At 36.3% G+C, this 18,564-nt stretch overlaps 2 protein-coding genes across 6 annotated transcripts in view; one reads left to right on the plus strand and one right to left on the minus strand.

Annotated features, from left to right (window-relative positions):
• Positions 1 to 11,206, plus strand: part of LOC106867775 (uncharacterized) — a 31,285-nt gene extending 20,079 nt beyond the window's left edge. For all 3 annotated transcript variants that reach the window (XM_014912758.3, XM_052972557.2, XM_014912759.3), the window contains exons 11-18: positions 719 to 844; positions 1,491 to 1,559; positions 4,430 to 4,605; positions 5,706 to 5,739; positions 8,023 to 8,109; positions 8,321 to 8,458; positions 10,338 to 10,463; positions 11,062 to 11,206. In XM_014912758.3, the coding sequence (XP_014768244.1) occupies positions 719 to 844; positions 1,491 to 1,559; positions 4,430 to 4,605; positions 5,706 to 5,739; positions 8,023 to 8,109; positions 8,321 to 8,458; positions 10,338 to 10,463; positions 11,062 to 11,078 (773 nt within the window). In that variant the 3' untranslated portion in view covers positions 11,079 to 11,206. The remainder of the gene's footprint in view (positions 1 to 718; positions 845 to 1,490; positions 1,560 to 4,429; positions 4,606 to 5,705; positions 5,740 to 8,022; positions 8,110 to 8,320; positions 8,459 to 10,337; positions 10,464 to 11,061) is intronic.
• A 2-nt stretch (positions 11,207 to 11,208) lies between these two features.
• LOC106867780 (nudC domain-containing protein 2) lies at positions 11,209 to 17,964 on the minus strand. Of its 3 annotated transcripts, none has more exons than XM_014912765.3 (3): positions 17,150 to 17,955; positions 14,152 to 14,212; positions 11,209 to 12,738 (listed from the first exon to the last, which is right to left on the minus strand). In XM_014912765.3, exons 1-2 carry the CDS (start codon positions 17,605 to 17,607, stop codon positions 14,155 to 14,157), a joined length of 516 nt encoding a protein of 171 aa, XP_014768251.1. In that variant the 5' UTR covers positions 17,608 to 17,955; the 3' UTR covers positions 11,209 to 12,738; positions 14,152 to 14,154. The 3 variants fall into 3 exon arrangements, with proteins under 3 accessions (XP_014768251.1, XP_052828518.1, XP_089218124.1); XM_089361998.1 differs by lacking the exon at positions 14,152 to 14,212 and adding an exon at positions 15,635 to 15,778 and having other exon boundaries at positions 12,618 to 12,738; positions 17,150 to 17,958; XM_052972558.2 differs by lacking the exon at positions 14,152 to 14,212 and having other exon boundaries at positions 17,150 to 17,964.
• Between the last annotated feature and the right edge of the window lie 600 nt (positions 17,965 to 18,564).

Raw genomic sequence — 18,564 nt, forward strand, 5'->3', positions numbered from 1 at the left:
GCAAGTACAGAAGTGTCTTCTCTCCCTCTCTCTTTCTCTATTTGTCCCTCTATCTCACTTTCTGGAAGACACCAGCCAGGGTCAGAACTAGATAGGGATGGGTTTCACATGCTATGAGCCAAAACAATGCTTTTATAATCCCAAGGTAAGACAAATGAGAAAATACAACAGTGAAGTGGGTAAAAAAACAGAAGATCCAAGAGTTATGTTTAGAGATCAGACAATAAGTGAAATATTGCATCTGTTTGTGATTATCGGAATGAACTGCAGCAGATTGTTGAAGTTAGTATACGGATAAATTTAATTCTTCTATCAAATTACAAAATGGTACAGACATACTAATCAGAACTAATTGGTAATAATACAGTTCTATATTTAAGAGATGAGGAATTATGTGCATTATTTACATTTAATATATACACACACATATACATACATGTATATTATTATGTGCATTATTTACATTTAACGGATATTTGTTTTCCTCTTGTTTGCTGTTAACACAACGTTTCCGCTGATATACCCTCCAGCCTTCATCAGGTGTCTTGGGGAAATTTCGAATCTGGGTTCTCATTCCTAAGGTATTTTTCAATGTTGTTATTTATTATTATTATTACTAAATGTAAATAATATAAATAATGTAAATAATACTGTAAATAATGTAAATAATGTGATTGGTAATAAGTTGACTAAACAAAACGACTGTTACATTTTACAGATCCTGAAGGAAGTTTCGCAAGGATCTGGTCAAGTGAGGAAGGTATAGGAATCGAATTCAAAGGACCCAATCATGCACTGATGGCTGAAGTTGTTTTTCCGTGTGGACGACAATACAACGTTAAGGGTAAGAATATATGTTTGCTTCTTAGCTTAAGTTACAAAGGAAATAACAAGATTTGGGAGTCATTCTTTCTTGGCTTATGAATTCATCTGAGATGTGGTTATTTGCTGAAAAATAAAGAATATCTTTGGTAGCATGATGGTATTGTCTTACTCTGCAATACAATTGAATTGTCTCAGTGACCAGGTTATAGATGTACAACACGGCACCTTAACACTTTATACTATTCAAATAATAGCAAGAAATAAATTAAATGCAAATATGATGGCACCTATCTATTAAATGGTCGTCATGGTTCTTTCACATTAAAGAGAATTGAAAACATCTTGTTTGTGCGAGTGCAGTCAGTCAAAATCTCTATAAGGGAGATGCAAGTAGACTTCAGGGGTCAGCAGGAGAGAATGGACACCATTTTGGGGCCGTCCTCTTAATGGCTTTACAGCATACTTGACCCACCCCACTCCCTGAAATGAGGCCCCTGACTGGATCAAATGACTAGTGTTTGAATATGGTAAAGCTTTGAATCAGAAACAATTCTTTGATAGAAAGATATCTAAGAAATGTCTGTTTTTACCATTCTGTTATATTATTTGAATAAAGGATATGGATTTGAGAAAGTGATTTATTCTTCATTAATTCCTTTTTGTAGGTGCCATGACCAACAACCATACATTCTACCTGTATGGAGCAAACCAGACCACTGCCATTGGAGTAACAGGTATCAGGCATTTTGTTTTTCGCTTTTTTCCGTAATTCCAAGAGAAGAATATAGCTGCTCTTTTAAAGACTAGCCTTCACACAAATGCCAAAAAAAGGAATGGCATTAAAAAAAAAGAAGGAAAAACTGAAATGTGTGTGTGTGTGTTTTACTCTTTTACTTGTTTCAGTCTTTTGACTGTGGCCATGCTGGAGCACCGCCTTTATGTGTGTGTGTAACAAATGCAAATGTAAAACATAAGAAATGATTAAGTTTTAATATACAATACGAGCAAATGCTGGAATGCAATGTGTGTGTGTGTATATATATATATGCGTGTATGTATATATATATATGCGTGTATGTATATATATATATGCGTGTATGTATATATATATATGGTTTAGTATTACACTTATCCTGTTTATTTCACCAGTTTACAGATGGTGGAGTAGCATTTAGGTAAGACTTGACAACAACCACTTGTAGGTCAAGCAAACATTAGGGACATAATCATTGGATTCTTCAAAACTAGCCATCTATGATGTTACGGTCATTTCTACAGAGATTACTGCCAGCACTGATTTTTTTGCTGCAATATTTCATATCCAGACATCAGATGTAAACAAACAATGAGACCGAAGACAAAGGTCTCTATAATTTCTGTAGAAATAACCTTAACAAAATAATGTAAAGAGCACTGCTAACACAGTAGAACACGGTGTTAACTTACAAAACCATTTAATATACTTTATGGTTGCATAACGAAATACCAAGTGCTTGGAGGTCATTAAAGTCATCTGTGAGTTCTAAATACTCACAGGCTCTACATGAAAAATAAGAATTCACTTTTTCTCTGAGTATAAACTATAGCACAGATTCAGAAAATATTCTGTATTCTGGCCAGAAAAAAAAAGAAGCTATTTAAGGAATGACAAATAATCAAATATCTTGTGGGATGACAGCATAATTTCATTGTCGAAATTATGCTGCAGACAAGTAATTTATATTGATCATACTTATTGGAAAAATTCAATTTATATCAGCTGCTTATAACTGGTGGTTTTTTTTTTCATTAAACACAAAATTAATTAATTGCCATTTTTCTGGGAATTCATTATATTCAAACTTGATTTGATAAATTATAGTAAAATATACCCAAATTGTCTAATAATGTCAAATATTCTCAGATAGTTCAACAAGAAATTATACATAAAAATAATTAGTTTAATGTGTGTGTGTGTGTATGAATATGAGTGTGTGTATACACACACACATACATACATGTATATATATATATATATATATATACACATACATATATATCCATGTGTGTATGTGTATGTATGTATGTATGTATGTATGTATGTATATATATATATATATATATGTATGTATAGGTTACCTGTGATTTTGTATGTGATATTCTAGGGTAAATATAACTGAATCACTTTATAAAAATCAGATAAATTTGTATGCCCCAAAGAAATAAGTTCTGCTACTTTAGTCTGGGAGCCTTGTATGTTTAGGAGAGGCATGGGCAAACTTTTTCCAGAAGCAGACCACATGATACATGGGTTCATCATGTGGCAGGCCACACTGCTAGAAAAACTGGAGGCAATTTCTTTCAGAAAGTGTGATGGGCCATAGGTCTCTGACAAATGTTTTAGGAAATATATTCATTCAACCCTCACTGTGATTAATATGAAGGATACATTTAAGGCAGCAAGCGGGCAGAAACATAAGCACAATGGGTAAAATGCTTGGTGGCATTTTGTCCTTCTTTGCACTCTCTAGTCAACTTGGTCAACTTTGACTCTCATCATTTTGGGGTCAATAGAATAAGTACCAGTTGAGTACTGGGGTCAATGTAATCAGCTTACCCCCTCTCCCAAAATTACTGGCGTTGTGCCAAAATTTGAAATCAATATGCTTTGTGCATCTACTTATAAAACAAATGCTCCAACAGTTACACTCAGGAGTATAGAATTTTTTAAAATGATATTTGTTTATAAAGTGTATTGTTTATGTGTTTCAATTAATTTTGATAACATCAATAAATTTAGAGGGATTTAATTAAGTAATTTTCTCATTATTTCTCTGATGTCTGCAAATGTAATTTAGCAAAAGTACCTAAAATGAAATTATTACAGAAAGCTTAAATTCAGAGACAAACACTTTAAAATGGTTAGTTTTGTTTACCGGAACCAGAGATGGTCTCAGAAAAGTTAATATCAAATTGTAATGAGTAAAGGCAATAATTATCAGGTATGGGGTGTAATTAAATATGAATCTAATTTGGGGGTGGGGTGGGGTTTACCTGGCAAAGATCTGGGTGGACAGCATAACGAATGCGATCAATAGTTATAATAGATTAATGAGAATTTTACCTCCTGTTTACAAATGTCATTGTGTACTAGTAAAATGAATAGTCACCAATATTTATAGAATATTATAGCTTACAGCTACAAACCTACTCTGAAAGCTTCAAAAAATAAGTTCCATTATGAAGTCAAAGAGAATCAGAAGCCTTTTGGAGGACAACATTTAAAAGTTTTGTGGAAATGTAAAAATCAAAAAACAAACATCTGACAACAGATATTTCTATTTGAAAAAAATAAAAAGTTAAAAAAAAAAACTACTGGACCGTATTGTGATAAATATTGTGTATTCTGCTAAAAATAAGGAAGAATAAAAGACTCTAGATCAAGATATGGAATCAAATGATTTCTGGGATGACATTTCAACAAAGTTGCTGAAATCTAAAAATCAGAAGACATCTTTTATGAGACTGTCACATTAAGTTGACAACATGCTATCAATAAATATTGTCTTAAAATAAAAAAAATACTGACAATTTTAATTTTATTTTATTTTGCAATTTTCTTTAGGACTTTTCTTCATAACAAAGAACGGTCAACTCTTGAAGATCACACTGGTCAAGTATGATTATGCAAACTGCAGTGAATATACTCCAGCAAAAATATCTTCACATGAATTGAAACCAACTCAGACACTTTCTTACAACTCTAACCTCTGGATGTATCATAATTATGACGATTATATAGTAAGTTATCTAATAATTAGCATTTGATTTCAATCATTATGTTAACGAGTTAATAATTTGCTGATAATATTTCTGTATCTCTTTTACGTGAGTTTAGCTGCACACTTGATTTTCTTCAAAATAATAATAATAATAATAATAATAATAATGGTTCCAAATTTTGTCACGAGGGGGATGAGTTGATTACATCAACCCCCAGTATGCAACTGGTACTAATTTTATCAACCCCAAAAGGATGAAAGGCAAAGTCAACCTTGGCGGAATTTGAACTCAGAACGTAATGATGGGCTAAATACTGCTAAGCATACTAACAATTCTGCGAGCTCACTGCCTTTATAATAGTAGTAGTAGTAGTAATAATAATAATAATAATAATAATAATATGCCTGGTTTTGACTGGAAGATTCGCCTACTACCTTTTATGGCATTTATCCCAGTTTGACCAAAAAACATTTCACGTGCCTGAAGCCAGCAGCTTACAGATTGTATTTTAATGGTTGTCATGAAGTTGACCAAATATGCACTTATACCAGTTTTGAAAGCAAACTCCTCATATATAACAGAAGACACTTGCCCAAGGTACCACATAGTGGGACTGAACCCGGAACCATGTGGTTGGGAAGCAAGCTTCTTACCACACAGCCACCACACCTGTGCCTATAGTTGTGTAGCCATGTGTTAATGTCCGTGTAATATAGAATACTATTGTAGTGTCACCATATGTAAATGTTTATATAACATAGAATTATAGTTTTGGTTGTGAGGAAAGGACATCTGTGTTTTATAGGGCTCTAAAGGTGTGTAACCCTTTATATAAAATATCAATGTAACATAAAACTATATTGATGTTTAACCAAGATGAAATGTCTGTGTAACCATTTATGTATGTCTATGGAATAATGAACTCTATGGCTGTGGAGCCAAATATCAATGTCCATAATATAGAATTCTATAGCTATGTAGTAAAGTAACTTCTGAGAGTTCCAAACCCCAAAAATGGAACCATGGTATTCATAAAAATTCCAGTCAGATAAAGTTGTTAGAATTTTACTCTTTACCAACGTTAATCTACTCTCTTCTGATTCCTTTTCATAATGTTGGCTGGATTCTGGGACTTCCGAGCTTATAATGAAGGTAAGTTGGGCAATAAATTAAAGAATGGAGGTGGTGGAGAGGATGTTGAAATAATTATCTTCACATTCTCACCCCTCCTCTATCATTTGCTTCTCTTTCTCTCTTTCCTTTTATATACTCATATATATGTATGTATATTCATATATAGCCGACGAAGGGAAATAACCCTGAAATCCGGATCCGTTCGTGCTGCAGATGTTGGTGAGAGGGATAACTACCCTTGGCAAACAGGACACAGTCGTGTGTCGATAAGCCAGCTGGAGGAGATGTCCTCCTGGGGCTAAAAGCAACAGTAACATCCACCCCTAGGGGTCAGCCACACTTAAGTGGCAATATACTACACTTTATCGTGCAGTTACTGTTAATACTTCATTTAGAGAATTAACATTGCTTGTTTTCACCTTTTCGATATCAGTGAAGAATTTCACTTGAAAAGAAGATATAAGATTGCCAGGTTTTTGTCTCTCTCACCAAGGTCAGCGGCTATCGGACGCCGACGAAGGGAAATAACCCTGAAATCCGGATCCGTTCGTGCTGCAGATGTTGGTGAGAGGGATAACTACCCTTGGCAAACAGGACACAGTCGTGTGTCGATAAGCCAGCTGGAGGAGATGTCCTCCTGGGGCTAAAAGCAACAGTAACATCCACCCCTAGGGGTCAGCCACACTTAAGTGGCAATATACTACACTTTATATATTATATATATATGTATATATAGCGAGAGAGAGAGGTGGGGAGGGCAGGGACAGATATTTATTTATATATATATATACTCTTACTCTTTTACACATTTCAGTCATTTGACTGCCACCATGCTGGAGCACTGCCTTTAGTCGAAGAAATCGATCCCAGGACTTATTCTTTCTAAGCCTAGCACTTACTCTATCGGTTTCTTAGGTCGAACCACTAAGTTATGGGGATGTAAACACACCAACATCAGTTGGCAAGCGATAGTGGAGGGACAAACACAGACACACAAACATATACATATATATACGACTGGTTTCTTTCAGTTTCCATCTACCAAATCCTCTCACAAGGCTTTGGTCAACCCAAGGTGCCATGCAGTGGGGCTGAACCCAGAATCATGTGGTGGGTAAGCAAGCTTCTTACCAACCACACAGCCACTGCTGCACACACACACACACAGTCTAATTCAGAATTGCACCCAAAACTCAAAATTTGAAAAGCAATAGTGGAACCAGTTTTTATGTTGGAAGAAAAAAAATCTTATTTTGTACTATATAGTATAATACTTCTGCTCTTATGATTCTAATATATTCTTCAGTCTTATAAAACAAATCTTCTGTGTTTTTCCATCTTATTTCTTGCCGTATATATTCAACCACTTTTAATCACCCACTATACTTTCTACCTATATATATATATATCATCATCGTTTAACGTCCGCTTTCCATGCTAGCATGGGTTGGACGATTTGACTGAGGACTGGTGAAACCGGATGGCAACACCAGGCTCCAATCTGATTTGGCAGAGTTTCTACAGCTGGATGCCCTTCCTAACGCCAACAACTCAGAGAGTGTAGTGGGTGCTTTTACGTGTCACCCGCACAAAGGCCAGTCAGGCGGTACTGGCAACGGCCATGCCCAAAATGGTGTATTTTATGTGCCACCCGCACAAATCCTAAGGAGTGAAACTATGGTTTATATGTTGCATCTGTTTCTCACCTGTCTATCACACACATGCTTGGTTCACAGTTTGTTTTCAACCTCAGTCTTTGATTAAGGTAAGAAACAGTTTGCAAGCCATAACACCACAACACATAGAAGACCACTTATAACTGGTAGTTCATATATTACAGGTGTCATTGACAGAAATTGTGTGATTTATAAACACACTAATCTGGGACGATACATCATAACCTGGTGTAATCTATAAAGATAGTACGTCTATGGTTGGTACCACATCATAGCTTGGTGTGGTCTATGAATATACCAAATAATAATGCTACATCATGGTCAGATTTGGTCTACAAACATACCATTCTATGATGCTGAGTTACTTGTCTGGTGTATTATCTCCCATACAGAGAGAAGCAATTAAAAAGTAGCATTCCAATAGTTGAAATGTGTTTCTATGCCACAACACACAATGAATCTACTCATAGCCAGTGGCTTATTTTTCTCACTTAGCTAGACCAGGGATTACATCTGAAACCCCATTAATCTTACTACATCTTAGCCTAATGGCTTATCTGTTGAACTTGCCCTTTAATCCTGATCAACATTAATCTTTGATGGATACTTTCATCTGTCATTACAGCGTCTAGTTGTAATCTGAACGGAACTTGGTACAATGAGCTGGGCTCTTCAATGACTATAACACAAAAGGATGATGGTTCACTGGAAGGTAAGAAAAATCCATTTTTCAATATAATATAACATAGAATATTATTGTATTATTGTTTACATTATCTAAATTCAGTACCAGACCATTTAACTCATGAATTTATTGTATTATTTGAAATGTTTTTGTCACAATGTTTTTGAAAAACAGTAAAAGCAGTGTCATCAAAGTATTCATAATTTCATTAATTTTGGTTAATTTTATTTCATTGAAGGTCAATATAACACTGCTGTTGAACGTAGCAATGGTACGTCTGGAGGCGGTAAAGCAGATCTTCATGGCACCATCAGTTATTCAGTCTTTAGTTTTGGTGTTGTTTGGAATGAAGGATCTTCCATTACTGTCTTCAGTGGTGAGTAGTAGTAACAAAAGTATACACGTATATGTATGTATGTTATACACACATACATATATACATAAATAAATAAACAAATAAATAACAACAGATGGATAATGTGTCAATACCCTACAACTGTTTCCAATGAATTTTTAATTGATTAACAGAGATATTACATCATTAGAAAAAACAGTTACATCAAGTGAATACATGAAACACAACATTCAAAAGTATTCAGAGCCAACGGGATGTGGATATGCATATATATATATATATATATATATATATATATATATATATATATATATATATATATATATATATATATGTATATATATATATATATAACAAGGGAACAATGGAGTTGTTTTATCACATTTTTTTTCAGTATCATATGGGTGACAAATCATATATGTTGGTAAACATAGAAAAGAGCAATAATAATGAATATATTTGTATACAGTGCTCAGGTGCACTACAACTCATCAGAAAAAGTAGGCAAGAGTGTATGAACAGTACATAGAATAATGCACCAGAAGTGAACAGTGAATGAGTTGTTTAAAAAGAAAGTGGTGGGAGCATTGTATCATATTTGATTATATAATCAAAGAAGCAGAGTCATCTATTCATGACCTTGCTGAACAAATAAATATATTTGTTTACCAGAGTTATGAGTTGGGGACTAAGGCTTTCACTTGTTTCCAAATAAGTAATATTTCCCCCATGGCTGAACATGTTTCTTGTAGATGATTGGAAATGTCAAACCTTGCTTGTTTGACGGTAATACTAATTTGTGACCATCATGTGATGTCTAGACAAGGGTACACACAAACACACACAAATGTACACATGTATATATTAGCTGATATAAATAGAAGCAAACAATGTAATTTTTGCATGGCAGAGAGAGCAAGAATCCTACAAAACTCACTTGACTGGCAACCTTTTAAACTCCAGGAAAGAAGTGTTTAGTCAATGCCCACATCTAAAACGTTTCTTACTATAAGCTTGGAATTCCCTGTTTGTTGAATACGTTCACAGCAGCTTTTTGGAATATCACCATGGCCAGAACCAATGTAAGTGTGGTAGCCCCCTCCTGCACAAACAAATATATTTTTTTGCTTACAAAACTAACTGATCATAACATTTCTTCCCCAAGCTGTAGAGAGGTTATGCATCTTCGGCCATTTGAGTCTGGTAAGTCACCTATTTGGCTAAGCACTTTATAGGTGCGAAACCAATGGACACTCTATGACAACTTCCTACCAAAATATATTATTGTTCTAATGTTTTAGGGTATGCTTTTCTTTTTTCGGATATATGAACTACTGACGATAAATATATATATATACACACAACAGCCTTCTTTCAGTTTCTGTCTTACTAAATACGATCAAAAAATCTTCCTTAGTGGAAGGAAGACATATGCCCAAGGTGCTGTGCAGTGGACTGAACCTAAGACCACATAGTTGGAGAACAAGCTTCTTAACCACACAACCATACCTGCACCTATGTATATAGGCTGATATTAAACCATGTACTTTGGGTGTAGCTTTGATTTCATGTCAGTGTATTAAATAATAATTATGAATTTGTCGATATTATATGTGTGTATGCATGTATATGAATGTGTATGTGTGAACAAGTTGAGTTGGTTTACTATAAATTTGAGTAAACAGAGACAAAATACCAAATATGCATAAGTAGTGTGTTTGTGTGTGTATGCACATGTTTGTAAGTAAATATTTGTTGTTAAGATGTCTTTATTAATTGTCACATAATGTGTTTTGTTGACATTTTACTTTATTAAATGCCTAATGCCGACCCTTAGAATTAACTTATGGTATGTCTACACACATATATATATATATGTGTGTGTGTTTGTGTTCTGCAGGTCAATGTATCCCTTCATCAAGCAATGGCATTGAGTTGAAAGCCCACTGGTCATTGGTTGCAGCCCAAAGATCTGTTGAGATCAGCTGGAAAGCATTTTACACAGGAATGGACAATTTCTACAAAGGTGAGAGATCTTAGATGTTACCTGTAAATGATGGGTGGATGAATGGATGGATAACCGGATGTTGACAGAAATGATAAGTGAAAAGCTTTGAGGATTAATGTATAGCTGGGTGAATGAGGGAATAACAGAATGAATAGGTAGGTAGAAGGGTGGATGGATTAGTAGTACTTGGGTGCTTTTTATGAGGCACCAGCACCAAATGCTCTTTATGTAGCATTGGCACAGGTGCTTCTTATGTGGCACTGGCATGGATGCTCTGTATATATACTCTGAGTGATTGGCGTTAGGAAGGGCATCCAGCTGTAGAAACTCTGCCAAATCAGATTGGAGCCTGGTGTTGCCATCCGGTTTCACCAGTCCTCAGTCAAATCGTCCAACCCATGCCAGCATGGAAAGCGGACGTTAAACGATGATGATGATGATGATGATATATATATCATCATTATCATCATAATCGTCATCATTGTTTAAAATCTATTTTCCATGCTGGTGTGTGTGTGTATGTGTGTATATGCATACTTATATACAAGTGTGTATGTATCTATAAAATTCTGATTGCCATCGTCTGACCTTAATTTGTGATATTCCTTTATTTCAGATTCTAAAGAGGAATAAAACAGAAGAACTACAAGCCTCTCAAAGAAATTTCCTTATTATTCCTTCAGCATTTCTGTTTAATTTGAAATTTAAATGTTAATCAGTTAAACCTTCTGTTAATTAAAGTTGGAATTAACAAAAACCTCCATGTGTTTCAGTTTTTCTTTATTTCTTTCAACACAGAAAATGTATTGTAGTTTACCGTTTCAATCCTGACAATATCTCATCAGCTTATATAGGCTCAGCTGTATCAATGCACAGAGACAGTGCTCCAGTGTGGCCATGGTCATGTCGGGTAAAATTAAGTAAAGAACTGAAGCATTCACTTCAATATCACCGTTTTTGTGCAGATCATAGGTTCATTCTGCACAAGCCAATGGAAACGTGCTAGAAATAGCAGCCGAATCTCCCTCAAGTCATGTCCAGTTACTTTAAATTAGAAAAGGGCCCAATAAATAATGTAATCATGCAAACCCTTAAAAGTACAGGATGATCAAGCTAAGGGGTTTGACCGGAGCAAAAAAAAAAAAAAAAAAAAAAAATAATGTAATAGGTGTAAAACAACTTGCTGTAAACGAATATGAATAAAAATGCGCCCTCCCGAAGGGGGGGGGGTCGCGGAGAGGACTCGGAAAATTCACATCGTCAGACCATGACCTTTAAACTCTAGTGTTTGACTGGAACAAAAATTTTTTTTAAATAGTTTAATAGCAGTACAACGACATGCAGTGAACAAATATAAAAAAAAATGCTCCCTCGTAAGGGAGAGGACTTGGAAAATTAACATCGTGAGACCATGACCTTTAAACTCCTGTGTTTGTCCGGATCAAAAAGTTTTTTTTTAATAGTTTATTAACAGTACAACATGCAGTAAACAAATATGAAAAAATGCGTCCTCGCGAGGGTGGGGGGAGTAGAGGACTCGGAAAATTCACATCGTCAGACCATGACCTTTAAACTCTTGAATAGCCATGTTGAGTCGTTCCATCTGTTGAACATAGAGTTCCGCATTGACCGTTTGGTTCCGTTCAAGCAATTCGTAATGGATAATCTTTTCCCAGTCCCACCATATGCACAACATCGTTTTACAGGGATGAAGATCTTGTTTCATGCACGGTGTCGCTTGTTTACCGGGGCTAAGCCATTCCTTACGCTGCTTCCTATTGATGTACAGGCACCATTTTTCGTTGCCAGTAATAATTCAGTAAAGAAATCGTTGCTTGTGTCCATGAGTTGAGCGGTGACGAGCAAGTAAACCAGCAGAGATTGTGGTTCGTTGACTTTTGTTGTTGTCACTTAAAGCATGCGGAACCCATGCTCCATACTTCTGAACCTTTCCCATCGAGTGAAGATGCTTCTCTATAGCAGTGTGGGGGAATTCCATTTTCTCTGCCGGTTCTCTTGTCGTCTGACGAGAATTTTTGTGCAAAAGTTGGTTTTATTGCTCTTCATCGAACTCAACTGAACGGCCAGAATGAAGTGCATCTTTGAGGTCAAAATTTCCATTTTTGAACTTGGCATACAAATCACAGGCGATTCTTTCAGCCATGGCACCCTCTCCATACACAGCACAAATGTCACGAGCAGCTTTTGCAGCCTTAAAACCTTGATGTAAAGCAAAAAGAAGGAGGTATCGAAAATGCTCGTTTTTCTTAACTTGACATTCCATTTTAATGATCTGAAATTAAACAAAAATTAACTAAAATTAGCTAGAAAAAAAAAAAAATAGATTCAAAAATGATTCAAAAATAGAATTCGATCTGTAGAAAAGGCATAGGTAGAAACTCCATGAGATGTACTCAGTGTAAGCTCTGGACACATAAGAGGTGCAGCAATATCAAAGGGAGATAGTTTTTGTGCGTGACAGATGCACAGGGGCAATAAACACTGAAAATGTGCAGAAAACAGCTTCTGTCACATTCCAGGGAGAAAAACTAAAAGTAGTTGATAGCTTCTGTTACCTAGGTGACCAAGTCTGTAGTAGGGGTGGGTGCACTGAAAGTGTAGCTGCTAGAATAAGAATAGCCTGGGCAAAGTTTAGAGAGCTCTTACCTCTGCTGGTGACAAAGGGCCTCTCGCTCAGAGTAAAAGGCAGACTGTATGACGCATGTGTACGAACAGCCATGCTACATGGCAGTGAAACATGGGCCGTGACTGCTGAGGACATGCATAAGCTTGCAAGAAACGTAAGTGCCTTGAGAGAAAATTTAGACATAAGAAGCGTCAGTTGTGGTGTGCAAGAGAGATGATTGCGCTGGTATGGACATGTGGCAAGAATGGATGAGGATAGCTGTGTGAAAAAGTGCCACACCCTAGCAGTTGAGGGAACCTGTGGAAGAGGTAGACCAAGAAAACCTGGGATGAGGTGGTGAAGCACGACCTTCAAATATTGGGCCATCCCGAGGTAATGACTAGTGACCGGGACCTTTGGAGATATGTTGTGCTTGAGAAAACCCAACAAACCAAGTGAGACCATAGCCTATGGCCTATGCCAGTGGGTGTAACCAGCCCACTTATGAGTTCCCCTCATTCATTGGACAATAAACCTTGCTTGTGAAGACATTGAGGCAAGTGAAATCAAAATTGCTGATGTGGCCAATGACAGTACCGGCTATTTGGCACTTGTGCCAGTGGAATGTTAAAAGTACATCCAAGCGTGATCGTTGCCAGGGCCACAGATTGGCTCCTGTGCCGGTAACACATGAAAAGCACCATTCAAGCATGATTGTGGCCAGCATCACTTTACCAGCACATGAAAAACAACATTCAAGCGTGGTTGTTGCCAGTACTGTGTGACTGGCCCTCGTGCTGGTGGCACGTAAAAGCACTAACTACACTCTCGGAGTGATTGGCGTTAGGAAGGGCATCCAGCTGTAGAAACTTTGCCAGATCAGATTGAGCCTGGTGCAGCCTTTGGCTCACCAGCTGAAGCCATTGGTCATTCTCTGTGTATAGTTCATGGTTTAAGTTCCTGACGTTGCTTTAGTTTTGAGTGCAAGAAATGAGACTCCACACATTAGTTTTTAGCTTAAGAGTTCTGTGAAGGGACATTCTTAGAGTGACTAAAAAGGAAAAATGCGACATTACAAACCTGTTAAGACACAACCATATCATCCACAGCCTTGATGTTCAAGATGCAAAAATGGTAAATTCTGTAAGTGAAAGTTAAGGCTTTTTTATAAGCAATTTAGATTCTTTGATACCTGTTTATTAAAGTTTCTACTGAGTTATCCATCAATTCCTCAGGCTGAAAAAATAAGAAAGCCTTCCAGCGCCGATGGGACATTAAATCTTTTAATAACAAAGTACCAAAGACTTTTCCGAGTTCTACAAGTTTCCTGTTTTAAAATGGCTTAACTTAAATCCTTCCATCAAAATTTCATGTTAAATTGTTCTAAATGCCAGCTTAATATTACAAAGTCATTTAAATTCTTTATAATTTTCAAAATTAATGGAAACAAAGACAGTCATCATCATTTAATGTCCACTTTCCATGCTGGCATGGGTTGGACAGTTTGACAGGATCCAGCAAGCAACGAAACACTAATTATCTCACTCCTCTCCTCCATAAAGCGTCTTGAGATCAACCTTCCACACTTCATCCTATGTCTTCCTGGACGTCTCTCTCACACAGGTCCCATGCACTTCAAGTGACTGGGCCTTCTTTACACAGCCGTCTTTCTCCATACGCATCACGTCTCAACCACCACAGCCTTCTCTCTTACACATTTCATCTGATGCCTTACCTTTCTTTCAATACATTACCACTCTGTTGTACATGCACCATGACAATGCAAATCCGAGCATGCTAGCTTCATTCCTCCCTGGTCTTTCAGAACATCTTCTTCCACTGTTAATTCGGTCCCCTAGATAGCAGAAACTATCCACTTCCTCTAGGGAGCCTCCAGGGCATTTAAGAAAATCGATTTCTTGGGATATCTTGTCTACTGTTACAGAACTAACGAGCCCCAATTAGCTGTAGTTTGATTTGAAATTGATTTACATGTTAGATAATCTAGTCCTATACGCACTATTATTTACTTTTGCATGTTTCAGCTAAAGGGATCTGACCATGCTGGAGCACTGCAAGCAAACTATGCCAAGAAAAAAAAAAAGGTGTAATTATTGCTAAAACGTTTCTTTGATTAGAAATTTTGCTGGATTAGAATTGATTTGGGACTAAATAACAGCAACAGTATTGTCTCATTCAAGGCCTTAATTATTGGAATGCAAATAAATAAATCTGAGGGTTTAATTACTCAAAGTACGAAAGACATTAGCTAAGACAAAGTATTGAACGTGAAAACAAATTGGAAAAGTATATCTGAAAGAAATTTTTTAAAGATTCTTTTATGGAATGGTGGATCTCGAAGTAAATAAGGCTATAAAACAGCGTGTAAATATTGGGTTTAAAAAAAAACTTTGGACAGAAAAAGGAGAGGGCTCTTCATGGAATTCGAACTCGTATCTCTTGTAAACATTAAATATTAATAATCAAGCCATGATCATTTCGTCTGACATTATCTGGAATATACTCAAAAGTAATCTGTCCATAATATGAATCGTTTTATTACGGTGTTGATATAAGGAAGACTTAGCTGCTATTTCATGCAATCAGGTCAACTGGCGGCGAAGAAAGAAGCTTGAAGACGGTGACAACTTGGAACATGTCACCATTAATTCCATTGACATCAACAGTAAAAAAAAAAAATGCCAGGCTGGAATGAAAATTTAATTGTTGTTTAATGTTTTGGGGCTTTGAATAATACCAAAGATCAATATCTTTGGCTTCGATTAGGTAACAATCAAGAAATATCGAAGGAAATTGTGTATTTTTCACAAATCAAATTTACACCTTCAAAATACACGTAGACACACACACACACAAACAAGTACACATACACACACAAATCTATTTGAAAAATATAAAATTAGAACAATGGACTGATTTATTTTTAAATAACGATGTTTAATATAAAACAATGTAAAAAAAAGCTTGGCATGATAACATTCCGATTTAGAGAATAAAATAAAATATGTTACGGAATCATATGGAAATAACCAAAACTTTAAAGAATGTTCTAGTAGTTTCGCCAAACTTGCTGCTGTGCATCCCATCATGAGACATTCCTCTCGCTTCTCTTCTGAGACATTTGCCCCCGTCTCTGTGTGTCAATATTATTAATTATACCATGATAATATTGTGTGTATATATATGTGTATACATATATATATATATGCACACAATATTATTTCTTTGTATTGGGTGGATACATGTTTTTCATGTGATGCAGCACAGACAAAATATTTGCGCTTAAAGTTAAGGAAATATGAGAGACAGAATGGTAAAAATTAGGTACAAGGCGGCCCCTCCAGGAAGAAATGTGGTCGATGTTCTTTTTTGGTGTATATTCATTAAAGGAAATGGTTTTCAACATTGCAGACCCAGAAATATCATAAGGTGGATCAAAACCTGTTTATTGAGGTATCATCGATCTTCGATCTTTAGATGTAGAGAAAAGATGAAAGAACTTTATTTCTTTTTAATGTTTCATCGATGTGTTTAGAGTCGCGTGGTCAATAATAATAATAATAATAGGAAAACGGTAATGGGAAGTTGTAACGTTTATGCCTTTTCCTGAGATGTTAAACCGTTGGTTGTGAGAGTATTACTGATGTGTTGTAGTATAATAATAATAATAATAATATGTAGCAGGAGGAAGGGGGTAAAACAAGATCGAGTCAAACATTTCTTGTTATAATTGTTGTGTGACCGAAGACTGAATTTTTGGATCGTCTTCTTTTAAATTGTACCCAGGCCTTTGTAAGGTTAGAAAAATAGAGACACAGTTTTATTTCTGTTGCGAATCTTCGAAGAAGAAGAAGACATTGCGAAGGAACGAAGTTGTCAAAGAAAGAAATTAACACATGATCCTGTTGATGGTGTTTTGTTGTGTAGGAGGTTTCTTTTATGAATTATTAATTATATTAAGTCTGTGAAGACACGAGGAAGTAAAGTATGATTGTGAAAGAGAGAGAGAGAGAGAGAGAAAGAGGTTGGTGGAAGTAGAGAATTAAGGAAACATTACGTATTGAACTTGGGTCCACCACCTTGATAGTTGCCGGTCATTGCTGCTCCACTAAAGTCGAAGCCAGGATTTTCATACTGGAATCGTTGCAAAGTTAGTTTTTTCTCCATCTGATCGAAAGTATAAGGGTCAGCTTGGTATTGTCCTTCTAGTAACGACTTCCAGCACTTCTCAGCTCCACAAAACGACTTCAATAAACACAAATCCACTTTGCATTTGTCTTCCAAAGTCCACAAACAGTCGTCGGCGCGGACCACATCCGCCAGCTGACCGTCTATTACCGTCTCTCCTTTGACAACCAGTTTCAAGTGTCGTGGTTGAATAGTACACTTGATATCCCGACCTGAAGTACCTGGTTGCACGTTGACCAGTACGAATACTTCGTCTACAGTCTGCCACCAAGCACCCCACGGGGTCTTCACGGGAACGATGCCACTTTTCTCCTCGAAGTGCGCCATTATACCGCTTAGCAAATGATAGAGTTGTCTTCTCTTAGATTAAACAAGTTATCTCCCCTTTACTTATACCCATCGTTTCCGTGGAGGGGAAACCTCGACACGGACCTCCTAGAAATAGCAGCCAAACGTCCGAAAATCTCACCCTTAACCCGTTCAAGATGGAACTATACTTTGGACAATATAGTGCGCTTTTTGAATATAGTAGTCAACTTACATTATGTCAAACTGAAGCTTGTACTTTTTCAATTGGTCCCTAGAAATCCGGTTATATACACACACACACACACAAATTTACCAAAGAAAAGTGAGAAAAGCGGCTTCTATTATTTGGTTAATCAATATATACTCTCCATTGTTGTAATTCCTAGGTTGTCAGAACAACGAGATTAAACGCTAGTCTCAACCACTGTTTCTCTTGATAGCCACGCAGCAGAGGGCTGACAGTGTGCTCGGGTCCTTTCAATCCCTATTCTTATTGTGTGTGTGTGTATATATATATACATCATCATCATCATCATCATCATCATCATCATCATCATGTATGTATGTATGTATGTATGCATGCATGAATGTATGTATGTATGTATGTATGTATGTATGTATGTATGCATGCATGCATGAATGTATGTATCCATGTATGTATGTATGTATGTATGTATGTATGTATGTATGTATGTATGTATGTATAGGAAACCAAATTTGCATGAATTAAGCTCTCAGAAGCAAGAACTAAGCACCGAAGTAACCATAATTTCAGGAGATGGCACTCAACCAAAAGTGCATGCCATCTCAATCACCCCCTCCCCCCCCCCTTACTAACACCAACGACCCTCTGGGTAGGCACCAAAATCACAACTTACCATTTCTCTGTTTTCCTAAAATATAATTTCTTTGTTCCTTATAAATCGATATTTCTTATCCACTTTCACACATTTTTTGTTCATTTTTAATTGTAAA

This window comes from Octopus bimaculoides, chromosome 13, assembly GCF_046866305.1.
Source record: "Octopus bimaculoides isolate indiv1 chromosome 13, ASM4686630v1, whole genome shotgun sequence".
Lineage (NCBI taxonomy): Eukaryota > Metazoa > Mollusca > Cephalopoda > Octopoda > Octopodidae > Octopus > Octopus bimaculoides.